A 17,186-nucleotide genomic window follows, 5' to 3' on the forward strand; every position below is an offset into this window, starting at 1 on the left:
GAGGACACAAAAGAGCGCCTTCCTAGGTTTTCGGGGGACAGTCCCTGCAGACTGAGACCCGGCGCAGCTCACGCACGTGCACGCCGGACGCACAGAAGGCGGTCCAGCCCGGGGAAGGGCCCGCGGGTGCCTGCGCAGGGGCGGGGCGGGGCGGGGCGGGGCGGGGCGGGGCGGGCGGCGGCCGCCCGGCAGCCTTTGGCCAGCAGAGGGCGATGTGGCGGACGCCTCGATGTGTCTGCTCAGGGGCAGAACTGAGATTTGGGCCGCGGGCGGGCGTGGGGGGAAATGATCCTGCGCGAACTTGTGACTTGTGCGTGAAGGGCAAAGACCGGGCATGATACTCAGGGACCCTCTCCTTCCCTGTCCCTTCTGGTTCCCTCTGCGACGAGCCACTGCAGAGGAACCAGCTTAGCAAGACTCAGTAGGAGCTCGAGATTGGACCATGGTTTATTGAGGATCTACTGTGTGCTGAGCACGAGCTGAGTGCTCCCACAAGCAGGATCTCCAGGTAAGAGGCTGTAATTTGGGCCCTGGCACACCTTCCTGCACTCAGACGGAAGCACCGGTGCTCTGCTCTCACCAAAGCCTCTTTCCATCCCTGACCACTGGCCGTTAAGCCGGCCCCTGTCACTCCACTTCCCGCCTCAGAACTTCACCCCCTCAGGCATTTTCCAGCCTCTGGAGAGCTGCTGCCTTTGGAGTCCCAGGAGGAGCCTCTTTGCTCCCAAATCCAGCAGAGATAAAATCTGTCATGGGGAGGACTGACTCCTGGGCTGAGCGGGTTCCAGTAACCAGAAGACGCAAAATTGCCGGGAAGTAAACTGCCCTGTGATCATCTGAGAACCTGACAGGTCCCTCTCACTTTCTGTTTTCACCAGTTTCACTTCCTGGTTCTCCTTCGGGCCTTGCACAACTCAGGGAGCCAGGCCTGGGAAAATGCCACGGTGCACGCAAGCCACCCCTGGGTGGGGGCAGACGGGGGGGGGGGTGCTGGGTCATTTGCAGCAGGAGGGAAGGAGGCTGTGTTTTTGTCACCTCCTGTGGAGAATGGTGGGTCCTTCCCTGCCCCAAGGGCTGAGAGGCCAGGTCTTCCGAGCTTGGGACTGTCCTCATCCCTAGCCTGAGCCCTCCCACCCCACAAACCTGAGGCTCTACCTCCCATCCACCAGCCCAGGCTTTGGGGTAACCTCTCCATCACATGGACATACACCCTTGACGTTGCCAAATGCTGAACATTCCACGTGTTTCTCCACAGCCATCAGGTTCTTCTTAGACACACACGGTCTGGGGTCTGGCCAAGACTGTGGGCCTGGGCCAGGGACCAGTGGAGAGCAGGAACCTGGGTGCTGCAGGCTTGCTGGCTGGAGCCAAATTTCTTCTGAGCCTCGGAGGCCCTGCAGGAAGCCGGCCCTCAGCCCTTCTCAGTCCTGGACAGAGAAGGCTAAGCCACAGAGTGGGGTGAGCGGCCAGCTTGCCTGCCCAAAGGCCCAGGGTTGTCTGGGCCCAAGGATGGCGGCTGGTTTAAGGCAGGAACTGGAGCTTGTAGAATTAGTCTCGGAGGCCCTTCAGGCACTCCTGGCCTCAGATAAAGTTCTTTTCAAATCCCCATCTGGAAGCAAATTGCCAGGGGCTGGGGGGCAAAAGGAGCAGAAGGGACTGATGAACTGAGCTCTGACACCGGCTGAAATTTCAAAGAAACCTCACAGGACATCAGGACTGTGGGACAGTGAAGGTCCTGGGACAGTGAAGGCCTCATTCTTGTCACGTAGAGCAATTACCTAGGACCAGAACCTGGGTCTCCCGACTCCCAGCTGAGTCTTTCCCCAGCTGTGCTGGGCTTCTGAAAGCCAAGCTTTCAGTTAGTCCGAAAGTCCTGGGCCTCACCCGTCTGACCTGCTACCTCTGCACTGTCCTCTGACCCTGCCACACCTGCAGCAGGACTCCCTGGGTGGAACGCCCTAATAAGGCAGCTAGAATGGAGGTGGGGAGGGGCCCAGGATCCGGGCCCCAGCTCTCCCAGATGGTTGGCGGCTGGTGCTCAGCTGGTGGGGTCTTGTCCCGGAGACAGAGGCCCCAGGCCTCATAGAGCTGAGATAGAAACCCACACAGAGAAAATGACGGGCCCTGGGTGTCTGTTGGGCTTGTGCCAGAGGCTGAGACCTGGCAGGGCAGGATGTCTACTGAAGGCTGGACAAGGCCCTGTGTCACCCGGGCAGGTCTGGTGGGGCAATGGGGTTAACTGAGGGCAGGGGGTAAAGTGCAGGCCTAGGCTCCGGGCCCGGGGACTGGGATTCCCTGGCCTGGCCACCCTGGCTCTGGGGCCTCTTTTGCATCCTATCCTGGGGGTAGTAGGGGCTGCGCCCCAGGGCGTGAGGGTGGGGAGAGAGCCAGGCGTCAGGGAGCCTGCTGCTCTGCGCGGGCCAGACGGCGGGGGATCGGGTTTCAGCCCAGCTGTATTTTTGGCTGGATGAGCCGGCAGGCGGGCACAGCGGCCCAGAGAGGGGCACCCTCCTCCCCAGCACGCGTACTCACGCCACCTCTACCCAGACAGGGCACCCACCGTCTGCCACCCACCCCACACGCACTGCAGGTACAGGGGAGTCAGGCTTCAGGACTGTGGCTAGCGAATCACTTTGGGCTTCTCGAGACCGTTGCTGAGTTTCTGTAGTGTCTTCTTGATCCGCAGAGCCGTGAGGCGGGCAGAAGGGTTGGGGTACCAGCACTCCCGCATCATCTGAGCCAGGCCTGAGAGGACCTGTGGGGTGGGGGTGGGGGGGCAGGGAGAGGCAGAGGGGAGGAATCAGAGACACAGATCAGGGAAGATGAAAAGGAGGTGGTGAAAAGGGGGCAGCGCCCAAATGGGGGGACATTAAGCGGTACAGAAAGGACCGGATGGGGGAAATAAGAGCATCGAGGAAGGGCAGAGGAAAGACAGAGTGGTAAGAAAGGGAACGGAGGGCAGGAGAGGAGAAAGACGAAAGATGGAAGGGGAAGACAGCGGAGTGACGCGGGGTGGAAGGTGGCAGGCGGGACAGAAAGAGAGCTGTAACTCAGCCCTTCGGGGGCACTCAGGCCCCCTTCGGTGAAGAGTGTCTGGGGAACACCTTACTCCCACCCACCCCCCACCTCCGCCAAGATCCGAGGAAGGGGAGACGTGCGAGCCTCAGAGCCTCCACGTGCCCCGTGCGGCTGGACTCCAGTGCGGAGAGAGGGACTCCCTGGCAGGGCCCCGTGGATACTGGAGGAGGGTCCAGGAGGAGCCCATCCCAGGAAGCTGAGTGGTCTGAGACTGAACGAGCAGCACCTCTGCCTCAGAACTCAAGCTGGTTCCCGACAGGGAGTGTATGTGATGTGTGTGTGCACAGCACTGCCTATGCGTGGCTTTTTATGGATACGCATGTTGTGCAGAAACACGTGTCTATGTACATGTATGTATATACATGCATATTCATTCCTTCAATAAACATTTGTTGGGCGTTCTGAGCCAGGCACTGTGATAGATAGCTGAGATACAAGGCAGCGAAGGAGACATGTTCTTTGTCTTCACAGGGCCAACCGTCTGGCATATATGTGCATGCATATGTATCTGTGAGTATATGTTTATGTAGAAGCATGTGCATGCCTGTATGTGTTTACATACACATGTGCCTGTGTCTTATATATGTATGTGGAGTGTTTAGAGAAAAAAACGAAAACAAACAGCAACAACAAAAACTCCACAGCAAGAAATGTGGCAGAGAGACTCTGCCTTTTCAGGCAAAGTGGAGGGTTCTGAAAATCCAACATTTCAGGGGTCCACAGGCCACGGATGTGGGAGGTCAGAGTACCCCCCGGACGGACCCTGGAATCCACCCTCCAGAATCGATCCAGGTGAACAGAGACCTCAGGCACAAGTTCCCAGGGCCAAAAGTCCTAGCTGTGAGCCACCGCCCCATGCCATCCCAGCCCCTGGGGAAGCCTCACCGGGTCTGCGGTCAGCCGGTTGGGGATGGTGGGGGTCTGCTGATCAACACACACCACCTTCTTCATGTCCTCAAAGCTGGGATCATTGGGCACCACGTCATAGAAGGGTGGCCTGTAGTCCTCCACGATGCCTGAGGATGGGAGGGGGGGGTGGGACAGTCACTCGGCACCCCAAGAAGGCCCCACGCCACCCCGAGGAGAGGCTTGCCCATCTTCTGTTCCACGGTCCGGAAAACCAGGTGTCTGACCCATGCTACCCCTGAGAGGGATGCTATGATATAATCGATACGTGCACCAATAATGATAATTACTGCTAATTTTGCACTCGCCATGTGCCAGGCATTGTGCTATAAACACTTCAATGCTTCCTTTTGTTAGCCTTCACGACAACCCAACGCGATGGGTATTATCATTACCCCTATTTTACAGATGAAGAAACCGATGCTCAGAGGCGTTGAGCTCCAGGTGACACAGCTAGTAAGGGTAGAGTCAAGATTTAAACTCACCTTGGGGCACCTGGGTGGCTCACTCAGTTAAGTGTCTGACATCAGCTCGGGTCACGATCTCATGGTTTGTGAGTTCCAGCCCCCGAATCAGGCTTCACGCAGACAGTGTGGAGCCTGCTTGAGACGGTCTCTCTATCCCTCTCGCTCTCTGCCCCTCCCCCACTCATGTTTGCCCTCTCTCTCAAAATAAATACATAAACTATATAAAAGTATTTTAAAAAGAAAAAGACTTGAATTCGTCTCATTGGATTGCCAGGCCAGACCTTGTTTCAGTCTTTCCGTGGCTGCCTCCTGCCCGGGGTCTGGGCACTGCTCCCAGGCCCCAACCATCACAGATGCCCGATAAAAACGTTTACTGGGCACGTTCCCTGTGCCAGGCCCGGTCCTAACTGCGCTGCATTAAATCTTCACAACAACCCTCTGAGTAAGTCATGCTATTAGCTCCACTTTACGAACGATGTAATTGAGGCCAGAGAGGTTAAGACACTTGTCTGAGATCACACAGGCAGTGAGTGACCGAGCTAAGATTCAAGCCCAGGAAGTCTAACCAAAGCCTGTGCTCTTGACCTCCAAGCTATACTTAAGAGAGAGAAGCTGGCCTGCTGCGGGGTGCGGAGGGACGTGGCACAAGGAGAAAGGGATCTTCACCCGGCTCCAAGTAACACCCACCCACTCTCAGACACGGCACAGGCCTCGCTGACCCCTTAGCGGGCAGTACTACCTCTCCTCACTGTCCCTGAGGAGGAGCCTTCTGAAAATGATGCCTGTGGAGCTGCAGACAGCGCAGGCAGAAGAGGCCAGACCTAGACAAGGCGCCCCGGGCCCCCCTGCTTCCCAGCCTGAGGCTGGGGGCCGTGGCCACACAGCCGCAACCTCAGGAGGGCCCGCGCCAGCTGTTCTCCCCGTGGCGGGCTTCCAGGCTGGCCCCTGCGCCTCTCGAGCCCTAATCAGTGCTGCGCAGAGGCCTGAGCGTGTCTAATGGGCCTTTAATCAGTGCCGGGGCTGACACCAGATTACAGTGTTTATAATGCGCCACGAATCTGTGTGGGGCTGACAGAGCTTCCCTCCGCCCCAGGAGCCTGCGGTCAGCCTCCCTTGCGGCCCTGGCCGGTCCAGCCTTCTCGTCCTGCCTGCAGCCTGGCCCAGGGGGTCTCGGCTCCTTCCAGGTGCCCCCTTCCCCAACCCTAGTGTTCAGAGCCTACTCTGGGAGTGTACGTCTGAAGGGGCAGGAATCTGAGCCCCCCCAGAGTCTCCCAGAGGGACTGGCTACACTCTGGCCTCTCTCTACCAGTCAGCGCTGAGGGTAAAAGAAGGCTGGCATGGGGCTGGCTCCTAGCGGATGCTCAGGAAATGAGAATGTCCCTGTCCCCAAGGAACGGAGCTCAAGTTATATCCTGAGGTTGGCCCCAACCTGTCAGGACCTCCAGCAATCCCTCCCCACAGACAGCCTCCACAAAGACTGACAAGCCTCCCCACCTGGTCCGGGGCTGCAGGGCACCAGCCACAGGTCTGCCCCAGCAAGGCTGAGGTCCCTCCAACTGTTCCTAGCCCCTCCAAAGGCGCCCATGTGTGATAATGAGGCAGCAATAAGCAGGCAGTGCAGACACTATTATATCCTGCATTTTTATAGCAAAGAAACCAAGGACCAAAGAGGTTTAAGTAGCCCAGTGATAAAGAGCACTAGCGCCAGAGTCATATTGGCCTGGTTTCAGAACCCGATGCTGCCTCTAGCCAGCTGAGATTCTGTACCTCAGTACCCTCATCTGTGAAATGGGGATGATACCACGTCAGGTATTCGTTATTACAATAAATTGCTGCTAATATTTACTGAGCCCCAGAATACCTCCAGATACTGTCCTAGGATTATCTCAATTAGAAACTATTAAAAAAATTGTTTTAATGTTTACTTATTTAGAGAGAGAAAGAGTACGTGAGCAGGGCGAGGGGCAGAGAGAGAGAGACTCCCAAGCAGGGCACAGAGCCCGGCTCGGGGCTTGAACTCATGAACCGTGAGATCATGACCTGAGCCGAAAACAAAAGTCGGGCGCCTGACTGAGCCACCCAGGCACCAATACTAGAAACTATTTTTATTCTCATCTCCAAATGAAATGGAGGCACAGAGAGGTTAAGTAACTTGCCCATGGTCATAATCAGGAACTGAACCCAGGCAGTCTGATTCCCAGCCCATGCCCTTAACCGCTAAGTGATACTACCTCCTGCCAACACACGATGATTAAAGATCATCCGTGCATATAGCAAGGCACGTGGCACATATTTAAGCTCAATAAAAGTTAGCTGCTATCACTTATCCAAGATTTCACAGCCAGACTCATAGATTTGCAGAGCCACACCTTAAACGGTCACTCAACACGACCCTCATGCCACGGGCACCAGCAATGGCAGGAAGCCCCTGTCTCCTGCCTGTCTGCTTGTCTATCTACCTGCCCCATCCCTCTTTCTCCACCCTGTGCGGGGTGGGCCCTCACCATTGACAATGGTCCGACGGGCGATCTCCCACAGCACCAGGCCAAAGGCCCAGATGTCTGTCCACTTGTAGGACTCGAAGCAGTCAGTGCGGATCTGCTCTTCCAGCACCTCGGGGGCCATGTACCGCTTGGTGCCCACTCGTGGGTTGTTTCCGATGTCCAGGTAATCACTACCCTGGGAGTGCATCACAGCCAGGCCTGTGGGTACCAGGCCTGTCACTCCTGCCGCTCGCCCAAGCCCACAGAGTGGCCCCGGAGGTTGGGGTGCGGGGGGCAAGGTGGGGATGGAGAGAGATGGTGAGACATAGAGTAGCGGGCGAATGGAGACCTGCCCTGCGGTGGGCTGGGAGACAGCAGCCACCAGGAGAACCACCTGCCCCGGTTATATTCTGCTCGTGTACCTCTCCTAGGTGCCCAAGGACCCAGAGAGACATGAGTAGGCAAGGCAGGTGTAATTATGCCCGTTTCGCAGAGCAGAACCCCAAGGCCCGGTGAGGGGAGCCATGCAGTCAGTGAAGCCAGGATGAGAACCCAGGTTCCTGGAGCCCTGCCCCTTTCTCCCAACTCCTGGAGCCAGAGCGGTATGCCGGAAGGAGTCTGGGCTTGCAAAGCGTCAAGGCAGCTTGTGGGGCTCTCGCACAGGTGAAATGAGACAACACACATGCCTGGAGGGATTAAAGCGCCCATCAGTAGTTGAGTCGTCGCCACACTCGGGAACAGGCAAAGGCAGAGAACCTAGTGAGGGGGAGGGTGCTCCAACCCCGCGCCCCGCGAAGGGCCCGCCCTACCCGGGCAGCTCACCCAGGTCGGCAATGCAGCACTGGAGGTTGCTCTTGACCAACACGTTGCGGCTTTTGAGATCCCGGTGGGCGATGGCCGGTTTGCCCTGAGTGCCGAAGATCTCCACGTGCAAGTGTGCCAGGCCGCAGGCGGCCGATACAGCCAGCCTCAGGGCAAGCTGGGGCTCCAGCGTCTGCCTCTGCAGAAAGTCATAGAGTGACCCATGCTCGTGGTAGTGCGTGATGAGCCACAGCTGCGTGCTCGAATTGCGGGAAGTCATGTCCGAGGCGATAAAGCCTGTGGGCAGAGGGTCGGGTGGCTCAGGCAAGGGGCTAGGGATAAGGGAGGCCGGACTGATCGGGTCAGGGCAAAGCTGGGGCTGGGGCTGGGGTGGAGGCAGGTCTGGCTTAGGTCAGAGATGAAGCTGGGGTCAGCAGTTGCGGCTGAGGGCTGATGGGAGTCCTTCAGGACTAGGTCGGTTGTCCTGAGGCCCGGGGACTCCAGCCTGGAGTGGTGGGGGGGGGGGTGCTGAGAACCCCGGCCTGGCTTAGCATTCCCCGCTTGCCTAGAATGTTGTCGTGTCTGAGCAGCACCGTATTGTAGATCTCTGTCTCCCGGAACCAGGACTGTTCATCCCTTGAAGAGAAGATCTTGATGGCCACGCTCTCACCATGCCACAGGCCGCGCCACACCTCGCCGTAGCGACCCTTTCCTGATCCAATGGCCAGAGGGGTGGGAGAGGGTCACATACTGTGCGCACACAGCCCCTGGGCATGGGAATCCCCAGAAGACCCCCCCATCTTCATTCTGCACTGACCCCAATTGCAGAACCTCTAATGTTTATGTTTAACTTAATCCGGGCCCACCCTCGTTAGCCTTGTTCCTGCCAGCACCTATAAAAGGATCTAGCCCTGAACCATCTCCAAGCCACTCCCTGCCCAGCAGAATTCCCATTTGGACCCAGGCCTGGTCCTGCCTCAGAGGTCCAGACTCAGAGGCCAAGAGCTTGCTCACTCCTGTGCGCTCATGGGAGCCCTTGGTCCAATCGCCCAGGCTCACCCACTGCTCACCTACACACTCCACCAGGGCCACCTGCCGCGCCACTGTCCTCTGCACCAGGAAGGGCAGTCCTGAGCCACTGCCCGTGGTGCAGTCACTGTCCAGGAGATCCTGGGGGTACAGAGAGGCCACTGAGAGGCTGCCCCCACCTGGCCCAGCCCATTTCTTCCTCCTTAAGCTGGGCCCCCGCTGCTGTGTCCCTACAGGCTCCTCCCTTGCCCAGCGGCATCTCCCCCCCACCACCCACCCTGACTCAGATCTCTGGGTGTCTGTGACTGAGTCTTTCTCAGCTCCTGTCTGGCTCCTATCTGATTCTCTGGCTCTCATCTACCCAACCCCCACCCCCGGGGTCCCAGGCACCCCCAGGCTTGTACCCCCAGCATGCTGTCCCCCTGCTCCGACGCCTTCAGGATGAGGCTGGACTCGCCCAGCTCGCTGTGCAGACCCCTCTTCTTCTCCCGCCTCCGCCGCCGGACATGCCACAGGCCCAGGGCAGCCAGGGCCACCAGGACCAATAAGGCCAGCACAGGGCCCAGGATCAGAGGCAGCTGGCCGTCTACTTTCGGCTGTTCTGGAGGAGTCGGGGTGGCTGGTGGAGGGGGCAGAGAGGACACTGAGGCCCAGCTTCCACCAAGCCAGATTCCCCCCCCCCATTTGGCCACTCTGCCAGGCATATCCCAGGGTCCTTCCTCCCCCACCCTCCTGGCCAGGGCAGGAGCTGGAAGCCGGGCAGGGAGGACAGGGACTAAGAAGACAGGGAGGGGTTGCTGGGGTGGCCGCACGTACTCTTCAGCGCCAGAGACACGTTGTGGTTGCACAGGGGGCTGTAGCAGCAGTAGTGGTTGACGAACTCGGTGGGACGCCCCTTGCATAGCTCCTCGTGCAGGCTCCCACAGCCCCGATGCTCCTGGGGTTGTCCGCCCTCCTCCCGCACCAGCACTACTATGCACCAGGCCCCCTGGCAGGTGGGCCCCCTGCAGGTTGGACTCTCACATGTGCAGGTCACCAGCGGGCCCCGGGAGGGCTTCACAGGGTCTCCTGCGAGACACAGCGGAGGCTCAGCTACTCTGGGCCCAACTCCTAGGCAGAGCCTAACAGCCATGCCTGTCCCACTGCCCCTCCCTTCTGACCTCTCAAACACACCCGCTGAGACCTTGGTCCTTCAGTCCCATCCTTAGATTATCCTCCCCTCCAGAACCTGACCCCCCAGACACTAGGAGAACCAGGCTTCTGTCCCCTCCCTGATCCTAAGACCTTCCCTCCCAGTTCTAGGCCCAGCCCTGGCCCCAGCCCCAACCCTGAGGGGTCTCCCAGGTGCCCCCTGCCAATGTCCTCACGCTCTGCACCCCCAGGTGGAGGTTCTCACCGTGGAGGCTGGTAGAGCACCAACCTGTGGGTTTGGATCAGGAGGACAGCAAAGAAGGGTTGGGGTAGCTGGGCATTTAGTCTAACTGAGCCTGCCTCCCACTCTCCAGCCAAGCTCCTAGGTGCCCCCCTCTCCCCAGCTCCTCAAGTTCAGCCCCAGCAAGAGCTGAACCTAGCCAGACCTTTCTCTATCCAGGACCCTGTCCCCTACCTGCTTCCCTAGTACTTACCCTGGGTCAAGCCCAAGGCCATCAGTAGCATCAGAAAGCCTCTCCTGAGGGAGTCCAAGGTCATGGTCCCTGGAGAAGAGAGGGGGTACAGCAACATCTATGAAATGTGATCCCCTTGGTGTTCTCAGCCACTAACTGTGGGTCCCTCCCACCTAGAGGAAATCACTGGGAGTTTGGGGGGGGCACAGGGAGGCCTCCTCCCTACTCCCTGTGTCTGGCTTTGGGGCGGGGCCTGCAGGGGAAGTCCTGGTTCACTTCCCCATGGAAACCATCCTGTTAGGGGTAAAGGGTAGAGAGCCATATTTAAGTGACAGAGAGCTTGGGGGACTCCTAGCTATTTACCCCTGCTCCTGAGTTCAGATGGGAGGGCACAGAGGGCACAGGGCCAGGGTGGAAGGAGAGTGTTTTTAGCAGTACCCCCCACTCCTGTCCTCTGCCTCTTACCCACCCCTTTCCCGGTGCCACCATCCCCCTAGCCCTGGCTGCCTCAAACATAAACAGGCTCCTGTCTTCACTTCCTGCCATTCAGGGTCCCGCCAAACTGGGAACAGGAATCAAGATTGTTTAGATTGGGGTCTGGATAGAACAGGCAGGAGTCACGCACAGCAGGGAGGGAGCTCAGGGCTATTCTCAGGGCAGGCTGGGGTGGCTACAAGGTCTGGAGGAGCCACACGGGGCTGGGACACCCCGTGACAGAATTCTAGGGGGATACCTTGTGAACCACAAAACCCAGCTCCTTATTTTAGAGAAGATGGAGATTAGGCCTCAGACAGGGCAGGAGACTTGTCCAAGGTAAGACAGGACTCAGTGGCAGCACCAGGAGTGCGACCCAAGTGTCCAGACTCCCAGTCCAGTGCTTTCCCCACTCTGTCTCCCAATCCAGGCGACAGCCGAGGTCTGAGCCCTCAGGGCTGGTAACAACCATACAAACTTGGACAGCGATGGCTCAGGCCAGGTATGAGGAAACCTATCTACAATCTCACCAGAGCATAAGATGCCCTCTCTGAGCCATTCCCTGGCCGCCTTCCTCCTCTCTCCTTGCTGTCCTGGGAAAGGGTGGGGGTAGGGCCATTGACGTGGGAGGGGAAGTGAAACATACTTAGACACTGAATGTTTTGACCTTCCACGGACAGTTAAGGTTGAACTTTTCCAGAAGTTTGGTAGAGAATGTTAAGGAAGTAATTCTGATTGGGGCGCCTGGGTGGCTCAGTCGGTTAAGTGTCCCTTCAGCTCAGGTCATGATCTCGCGGTCCATGAGTTCAAGCCCCTCACTGGGCTCTGTGCTGACAGCTCGGAGCCTGGAGCCTGCTTCCGATTCTGTGTCTCCCTCTCTCTCTCTCTGCCCCTCTCCCACTCACACTCTGTTTCTCTCACGCGCAAAAATGAATAAATGTTAAAAATATTTAAAAAAAAAAAAGGAAGTAATTCTGATCTAGGATAGTCCCCAACTCAGGTCCCAAACCAACTTGTGCTTCAGAAGCCACCTCCTTCTTCATTTCTCAAAGGCTTAGAACTAGAAGAGAAGGATGGATGCTGCAGCAAGAAGGACTGAGGTCAGACAGCAAGAAGGACTTCCTGAGTGGTGGAGAGTGTGCAGGTGTGTGCCTGGGGTTCCAGTCCCCAGGAGCAGCTACCACCAGGCTGGGGCGGGCGGGGGGGGGGGGGGGCTGGGGCGGAGGGGGTCTTTTGGCATAACACAGTGAGGCTGGCAGGGCTGGATGTATGGCCACATGGGCTTCAGAAGGGCCATAGTCTAAGAATGGTACCAAATGAAGATCCATGGTACTGAGGCTCCCAGGGCAGGATGGCTGGGGCGGGGGGGGGGGGGGGGGGGAGGAGGGAGGGGGGGATTCATGGGCCTCTCTGGCTGGTGGCAGCTCTAGCCTTCCTGCCTGGGCTTCCTCTGCCCCAGAGGCCCAGGGCTGGGGGAGGAAACGGAGCCCTGGGCTGCTGCAGCTGTGTCCCCAGCCTCTGCCTGACCTCCTGTCTCTCGCCCCTCCCGGCAGGCAGTGATGACTCTGGCAAGCACTCTGCAGGGGGACCGGTGGCTGGAGAAGGACCCCCAGACAAGCTGAATTTACCCACTGGGGCAGGGGTGGGAAGCCATCTGTGGAAGCCTTTTCTTGCCCAAAAAGCAGCTAAGGACAAGGTACGGGGCAGGAAGGAAAGGGTGGATAGCGATCAGGATAAAATCTCCTCTCCAGAAGCTTCCACTTCTCTGACAATGCCCCACGGTACCCTCTTACCTACTTGATTATGCATCAGGATCCCCTGGAAGTGCACATTCTTTGGTCACACCCACACTCCAAATTCTGATTCAGTCCATCCCGGGACCAGCAAGAAACTTGCATTTTAAAACGTCTCCAGGTAATTCTGACCTGTTTGCATGGGTCTACCCCTTGAGAAATGTGTCCTACACAGTGCTAAACCTGCTGTATGTGTTTTCATTTCTCTGTGCAGGGAGGGCCCTGCTGGGTGAGTGGGAGCAGGGTGCAGAAGACAGGGACTCTCAGTCCCACCAGGCACTCCCCCCCCCCACCAACTAGAGAAGGGACAGACTAGTGAAACCTCAAAGCCAGGGACTTGGAGACGCTGCAGAGGGAGGGTGGAGTGAGGGCTTTGTTCTCAAGCCTCCCAGGCTCAACAATGGTACAGGGAGGGCCTGACAACATTTGCAGACTCCGCTTCTGGTCTTATCCCGGGAATGTAGTGGAGTAAAATTGTGACTCTCTAGCTTTTGTTTTGTTTTTTGTTTCTTTAACGCCTCCTTTTAATTTTTTCTTTTCTTTTATGTTAGAGACAGAGCACAAGCAGGGCAGAGGGGCAGAGGGAGAAAAAGAATCTTCAGCAGGCTCCACACTCAGCGTGGAGCGGGACACGGGGCTCGATTCCACAACCCTGGGAGCACAGCCTGAGCCGAAATCAAGAGTTGGACGCTCAACTGAATGAGCCACCCTGTGACTCTCTAGCTTTTAACTGGGCCCGGCACAAAGCTAAGTACAGAGAGTGCTGAGTCCTGCCAGTCCAAACTCAGAATGACCCTGATTGCCCAGAGACCTGACTCTAGCACAGACAGACTCCTGGGGACTCGTAGTATCCCTTCACTTCTTTTTTTTTTTTAAATTTTTTTATTTTTGAGAGAGAGAGAGAGAGCACAAAGGGAGGAGGGACAGAAAGAGAGGGAGACACAGGATCTGAAGTAGACTCCACGCTCCGAGCTGTCAGCACAGAGCCCGACATGGGGCTTAAACTCACGAACCATGAGATCCTGACCCCAGCCGAAGTCCGATGCCCAACCCACTAGGCCACCCAGGTGCCCCTCCCTTCACTTCAAAGCAAAACTTCCTGAAAGATCTCCTGCTGACAGAAGCATCACTGTTGTTGGCCAGAAATCACAAATGCCAAACTAACTTCAAACATTAACTGCCCACTGTGAAATCTTTAATAATAAGAACTAATCTTCTCTGAGTGCTGCTAAGTACTCAACTTTGACGGTTAATCTAATTTAACCCTCACAATGATCCAGTGGGGAAACTGAGGTTCAGGGATGTTAAGTTTCTTGCTCATCATCACCACGGGTGTCCCGATCATCTTGAGGACAGGAACATATTGCACGCTGCTGTTGTTACCACTGGGTGCCCGATGAGGGTTTGTTTAGATGGGAAGACAGAAATCATCTGCTTGCTGCAGGCTTAGTCTTAAGTTGGAGAACCAGAGAAGGGGTGCGCTCAGAAGGTGGTTATCGATCTGTTTCTCAGCGGCAGGACTGGCTCCGCACAGCGACAATTGTAACAGGGCTGGAAGAGCCTCACTCTGCAAATCAACAGGTCTTACCCACACAGCAGAGGGCTGAGCTACTCATACCAGGCTGCCCCTTACCGTACACAAAACACTTTCATCTGCATCATTTCACTGGCCCTTCACCGCAGCGTGATGTAGCATCACCTGGATTTTAGGGTCTCAGACAGAAACCACAGGCAGCACAGTACAGCACCAGGGTCAGGATCAGGCAGACCTGGGTTCAAATCCTGCCTCTCCCACTTAGAACTACGAAGTTTGGGGCAAGTTACTTAAACTTTCTGAGGCTTAGGCTTCCCTACAAAAAAATGAAAATAACAAGTGTTCATTTCATAGGTATCATGTAGTAGAATTATTCAGCCGAGTACTAAGTGGCACACAGTGAGCATTTAACAAATGTTACCAAAAACCCAACAGCACCATTTACACCATCCACGGAGCTTTGGACAAGCGACTCAGGTCTGAACCTCTTTAGTTTTCAGTAGGATGGGCGTAATAAACCTCTTCTGCTAAACTGTGGCCAGGATTCCATGAGAAAAATATAGCTAAGCGTACATCTAAGAGCACTCAAATAAATGGTATCTATTTTTTGACAACCCCATGAGATGAGAGGACAGGCACTAGGACAAATGGGACCGTCAGGGATCAGAGAGGACAGACCCCAACTCAGCCAGAAGCTGCCACTAAGAGAGAAAGTCAGTGCTATAGTCCACTATGCCCCTGTCCTTCAAGAAGAAATGGGGGGGGGGGCAGCCCAGAGATGCGCTTAACAGCACTGGCCTCCAGGGCAGACTGAAAATCTGGGGTCCCAGCCTACAGGGAGAAAGGGAAACCCTCTGGCCTGGATCTCCAGGGAAGGCCATGGCATGGGGATTATCTGACCCTGCAGGGTTGGAGGTGAGGTCTGCAGGATGGAATTATCCTTAAGCAAGAACCGCAAAGGCTGGCCTGGGAAAGGTGGGCTTCAAGGGGAGGCTCAACACGGTTGCAAGTAGACACTCCCTCCCAGGTCAAGGCAGCTGCCTGGAGGGACACGCGACCCCTTCCCTGTGAAGCAGAGCAGGAATCCTTCTGCCCCTTTTACAGATGAGGAGAGGAGACAGAGAAGTGACTGGCCCAGGAGCCAGAAGTTTTCTGATTCCCAGCCCAGGTTTGGCCCAGCCCGCTCCAGGGTCGTGGGCAGATGTGCGGGGAAGGCCAGGGGCAGCTTGCCCTAGTGGGGAGCTGGGACTGACCCTACGGCGACCTCTGTGAGGCGTCCTCTGGGATCCGCCCCGAGAAGGGCCCGTTCGGGCTCGGGGTCGGGCCGCCCGCGGACCTGGACTCACCTCTGGACCCGCCCTGCGGGCGGCGGGCCGGGCGCCTCCCCTCCCGGCGGCGGACGCGGTGGCACGGCGAGCGCTGGACGGCGGGCCCGGGTCGTCCGCGGCCCCGGACGGCGCTGGGGCCCGGGCGGGGCTCGCTCGGCGCGGACGGCGCGGCGGCCTCCCGGGACTGGGAAAGGGGCTGGAGCAAAAAATGTTTCTTATTCCAGCGTCTTCCTGCCTGGCCCGGCTCCACCACTCCCTCCTAATAAACCGTTTCCTATTGCCCAGCTAGCCGACGGGCCGCCCGCTCGCCCCTCGCTGGGGCCGCAGGACCCGGACCCTCCCCCGCGCGGCTCCCAGACCCCGAGGGCAACCGCCCGCCTCGCCCGCCTCGCCCGCCTCGGCCGCCCCCGCCCCGAGATCGTGGCGGCGCCCCCGCCCCGAGCCTCCCACATCCGCCTCCCCGAGGGGGCGGGCCTTGGACTCGGGCCGCGGGGGGTCTCGCGGGGTGGCCAGGCCAGGAGCCGCGGGGGGCCAGAGCCGAGGTGGGAGGCACGGTCTGAGGGCCAGTAGCGGAGACGATGGACGGGGAGGCGCCCTCTCCCGCTCCGAGACGCGGAGGGGGCGACCTGGAATCGGGACTGGAAGGGGGGCACCGAGGGAAGAACCGCGAGGAGAGGGGGAAGGGGAGGTAACTTACCTGTCCTTCACCCACCCTCGGCCCCTAGTCCTCGGCCTACTAGGCTCAGAGCAGCGAGGGCAGGGTTTGGGGCTGGCAGGGTCCGAAATATTTTGGCCCCGCCCTCTCCACCCTCGACCCCCCGCCCTCGAGGACTCCCGACTCGGTCCGAATCCTTCAGCCTCCTCCTTCTGGCCCCTTCAACCCCTCTTGTTCACTCCCCTCTTCCGCAGCCTCTCTCCGCTCAGCACAGGGTAAAGAGGCCCAGCTCGGGCTGCTCTGGGTCAGCGGTGGGAAGAGTGAGGCCCTCCGGCCACAGCACAGCCCAGTGACAAGCACTCCTCTCCCCACAATGCCAGGCCAGAATTGGAAGGAGAGGCTGGGAACTGCCTTCGACTGCCCCCTTCCAGGAGGCCCCTCACCCCACCAAATGGAGATGGGGACTGGAGCCTACGTCGTCGTCGGGGCACTGATGGGACAAGGCAGACAAAGAGTTGCAGAGGGGAGCAGAATGGCTTCTCCCCCAGAGAGAAACTTGCTCTCTGTCCTGATTCCCTCGCATAGGCTCAGAGTACTGACGTCATCGCCTTGCTTTGCTCCAACCACTGTGAGCACCCTGAAGGCAGGACTTCATTTCTAGCCTCCTAGTTACCCACAAAGACCCTGCAGTCTGGGAATCCAGGCTAGCTGCGTACCTCTCCGTGCCTCACTCCCCCATCTGCTAAATGGGCACAGTCAACAGTGCCAGCCTCATAGGGTTGTTGTGAGAATGAAGGCAAATGATGCTTATCTCAGTGCACAGCAAAAAATGCTGGCTGGCTGTGCCTGCCGCAGGGTGGACCCTCAGTGACAGTGTTCAATGAATAAATGAAAAGGCTGGGGAGACAGTAGCCTGGGGGCCAAGGTGGAAAGAGTAGGTATTGGAAGCAGAAGCGGACCTCTAAGGTGCCTTCCTCTGTGAAGATTGTGTAAAATGGGCCAGGGACTCTCCCGCCCACCCCACCCCACCCCAC

General features: G+C 57.8%; 1 protein-coding gene across 3 annotated transcripts; it reads right to left on the reverse strand.

Annotated features, from left to right (window-relative positions):
- Positions 1–429: 429 nt before the first annotated feature.
- Positions 430–16,667, reverse strand: ACVRL1 (activin A receptor like type 1). 3 transcript variants are annotated; one of them, XM_053894831.1, is made up of 11 exons: positions 16,195–16,667; positions 15,516–15,693; positions 10,390–10,458; positions 9,581–9,832; positions 9,169–9,383; positions 8,806–8,905; positions 8,301–8,447; positions 7,757–8,032; positions 6,956–7,153; positions 3,964–4,094; positions 430–2,755 (listed from the first exon to the last, which is right to left on the reverse strand). In XM_053894831.1, the coding sequence occupies exons 3-11, from the start codon at positions 10,451–10,453 to the stop codon at positions 2,621–2,623; spliced, it is 1,518 nt and encodes a 505-aa protein (XP_053750806.1). In that variant the 5' UTR covers positions 10,454–10,458; positions 15,516–15,693; positions 16,195–16,667; the 3' UTR covers positions 430–2,620. The 3 variants fall into 3 exon arrangements, with proteins under 3 accessions (XP_053750806.1, XP_019274966.1, XP_053750805.1); XM_019419421.2 differs by lacking the exons at positions 15,516–15,693; positions 16,195–16,667 and having other exon boundaries at positions 10,390–10,704; XM_053894830.1 differs by lacking the exons at positions 430–2,755; positions 3,964–4,094; positions 6,956–7,153; positions 16,195–16,667 and adding an exon at positions 7,160–7,620.
- Positions 16,668–17,186: the final 519 nt, after the last annotated feature.

The sequence above is a fragment of the Panthera pardus genome, unplaced genomic scaffold (assembly GCF_024362965.1).
Source record: "Panthera pardus isolate Hobbes unplaced genomic scaffold, ASM2436296v1 HiC_scaffold_6, whole genome shotgun sequence".
Classification (NCBI taxonomy): Eukaryota; Metazoa; Chordata; class Mammalia; order Carnivora; family Felidae; genus Panthera; species Panthera pardus.

What these genes read in the sequence shown, in the direction of transcription:
- ACVRL1 (XM_019419421.2), bottom strand. Translation starts at nt 10,486, where the DNA reads ATGTTGCTGTACCCCCTCTCTTCTCCAGGGACCATGACCTTGGACTCC. An exon ending in GTGCTGCATTGCCGACCTGG is followed by an intron (nt 7,154 to 7,756) that starts GTGAGCTGCCCG and finishes TGGTACCCACAG; the next exon opens with GCCTGGCTGTGATGCACTCC. An exon ending in ACCGGCTGACCGCAGACCCG is followed by an intron (nt 2,756 to 3,963) that starts GTGAGGCTTCCC and finishes CCCACCCCACAG; the next exon opens with GTCCTCTCAGGCCTGGCTCA.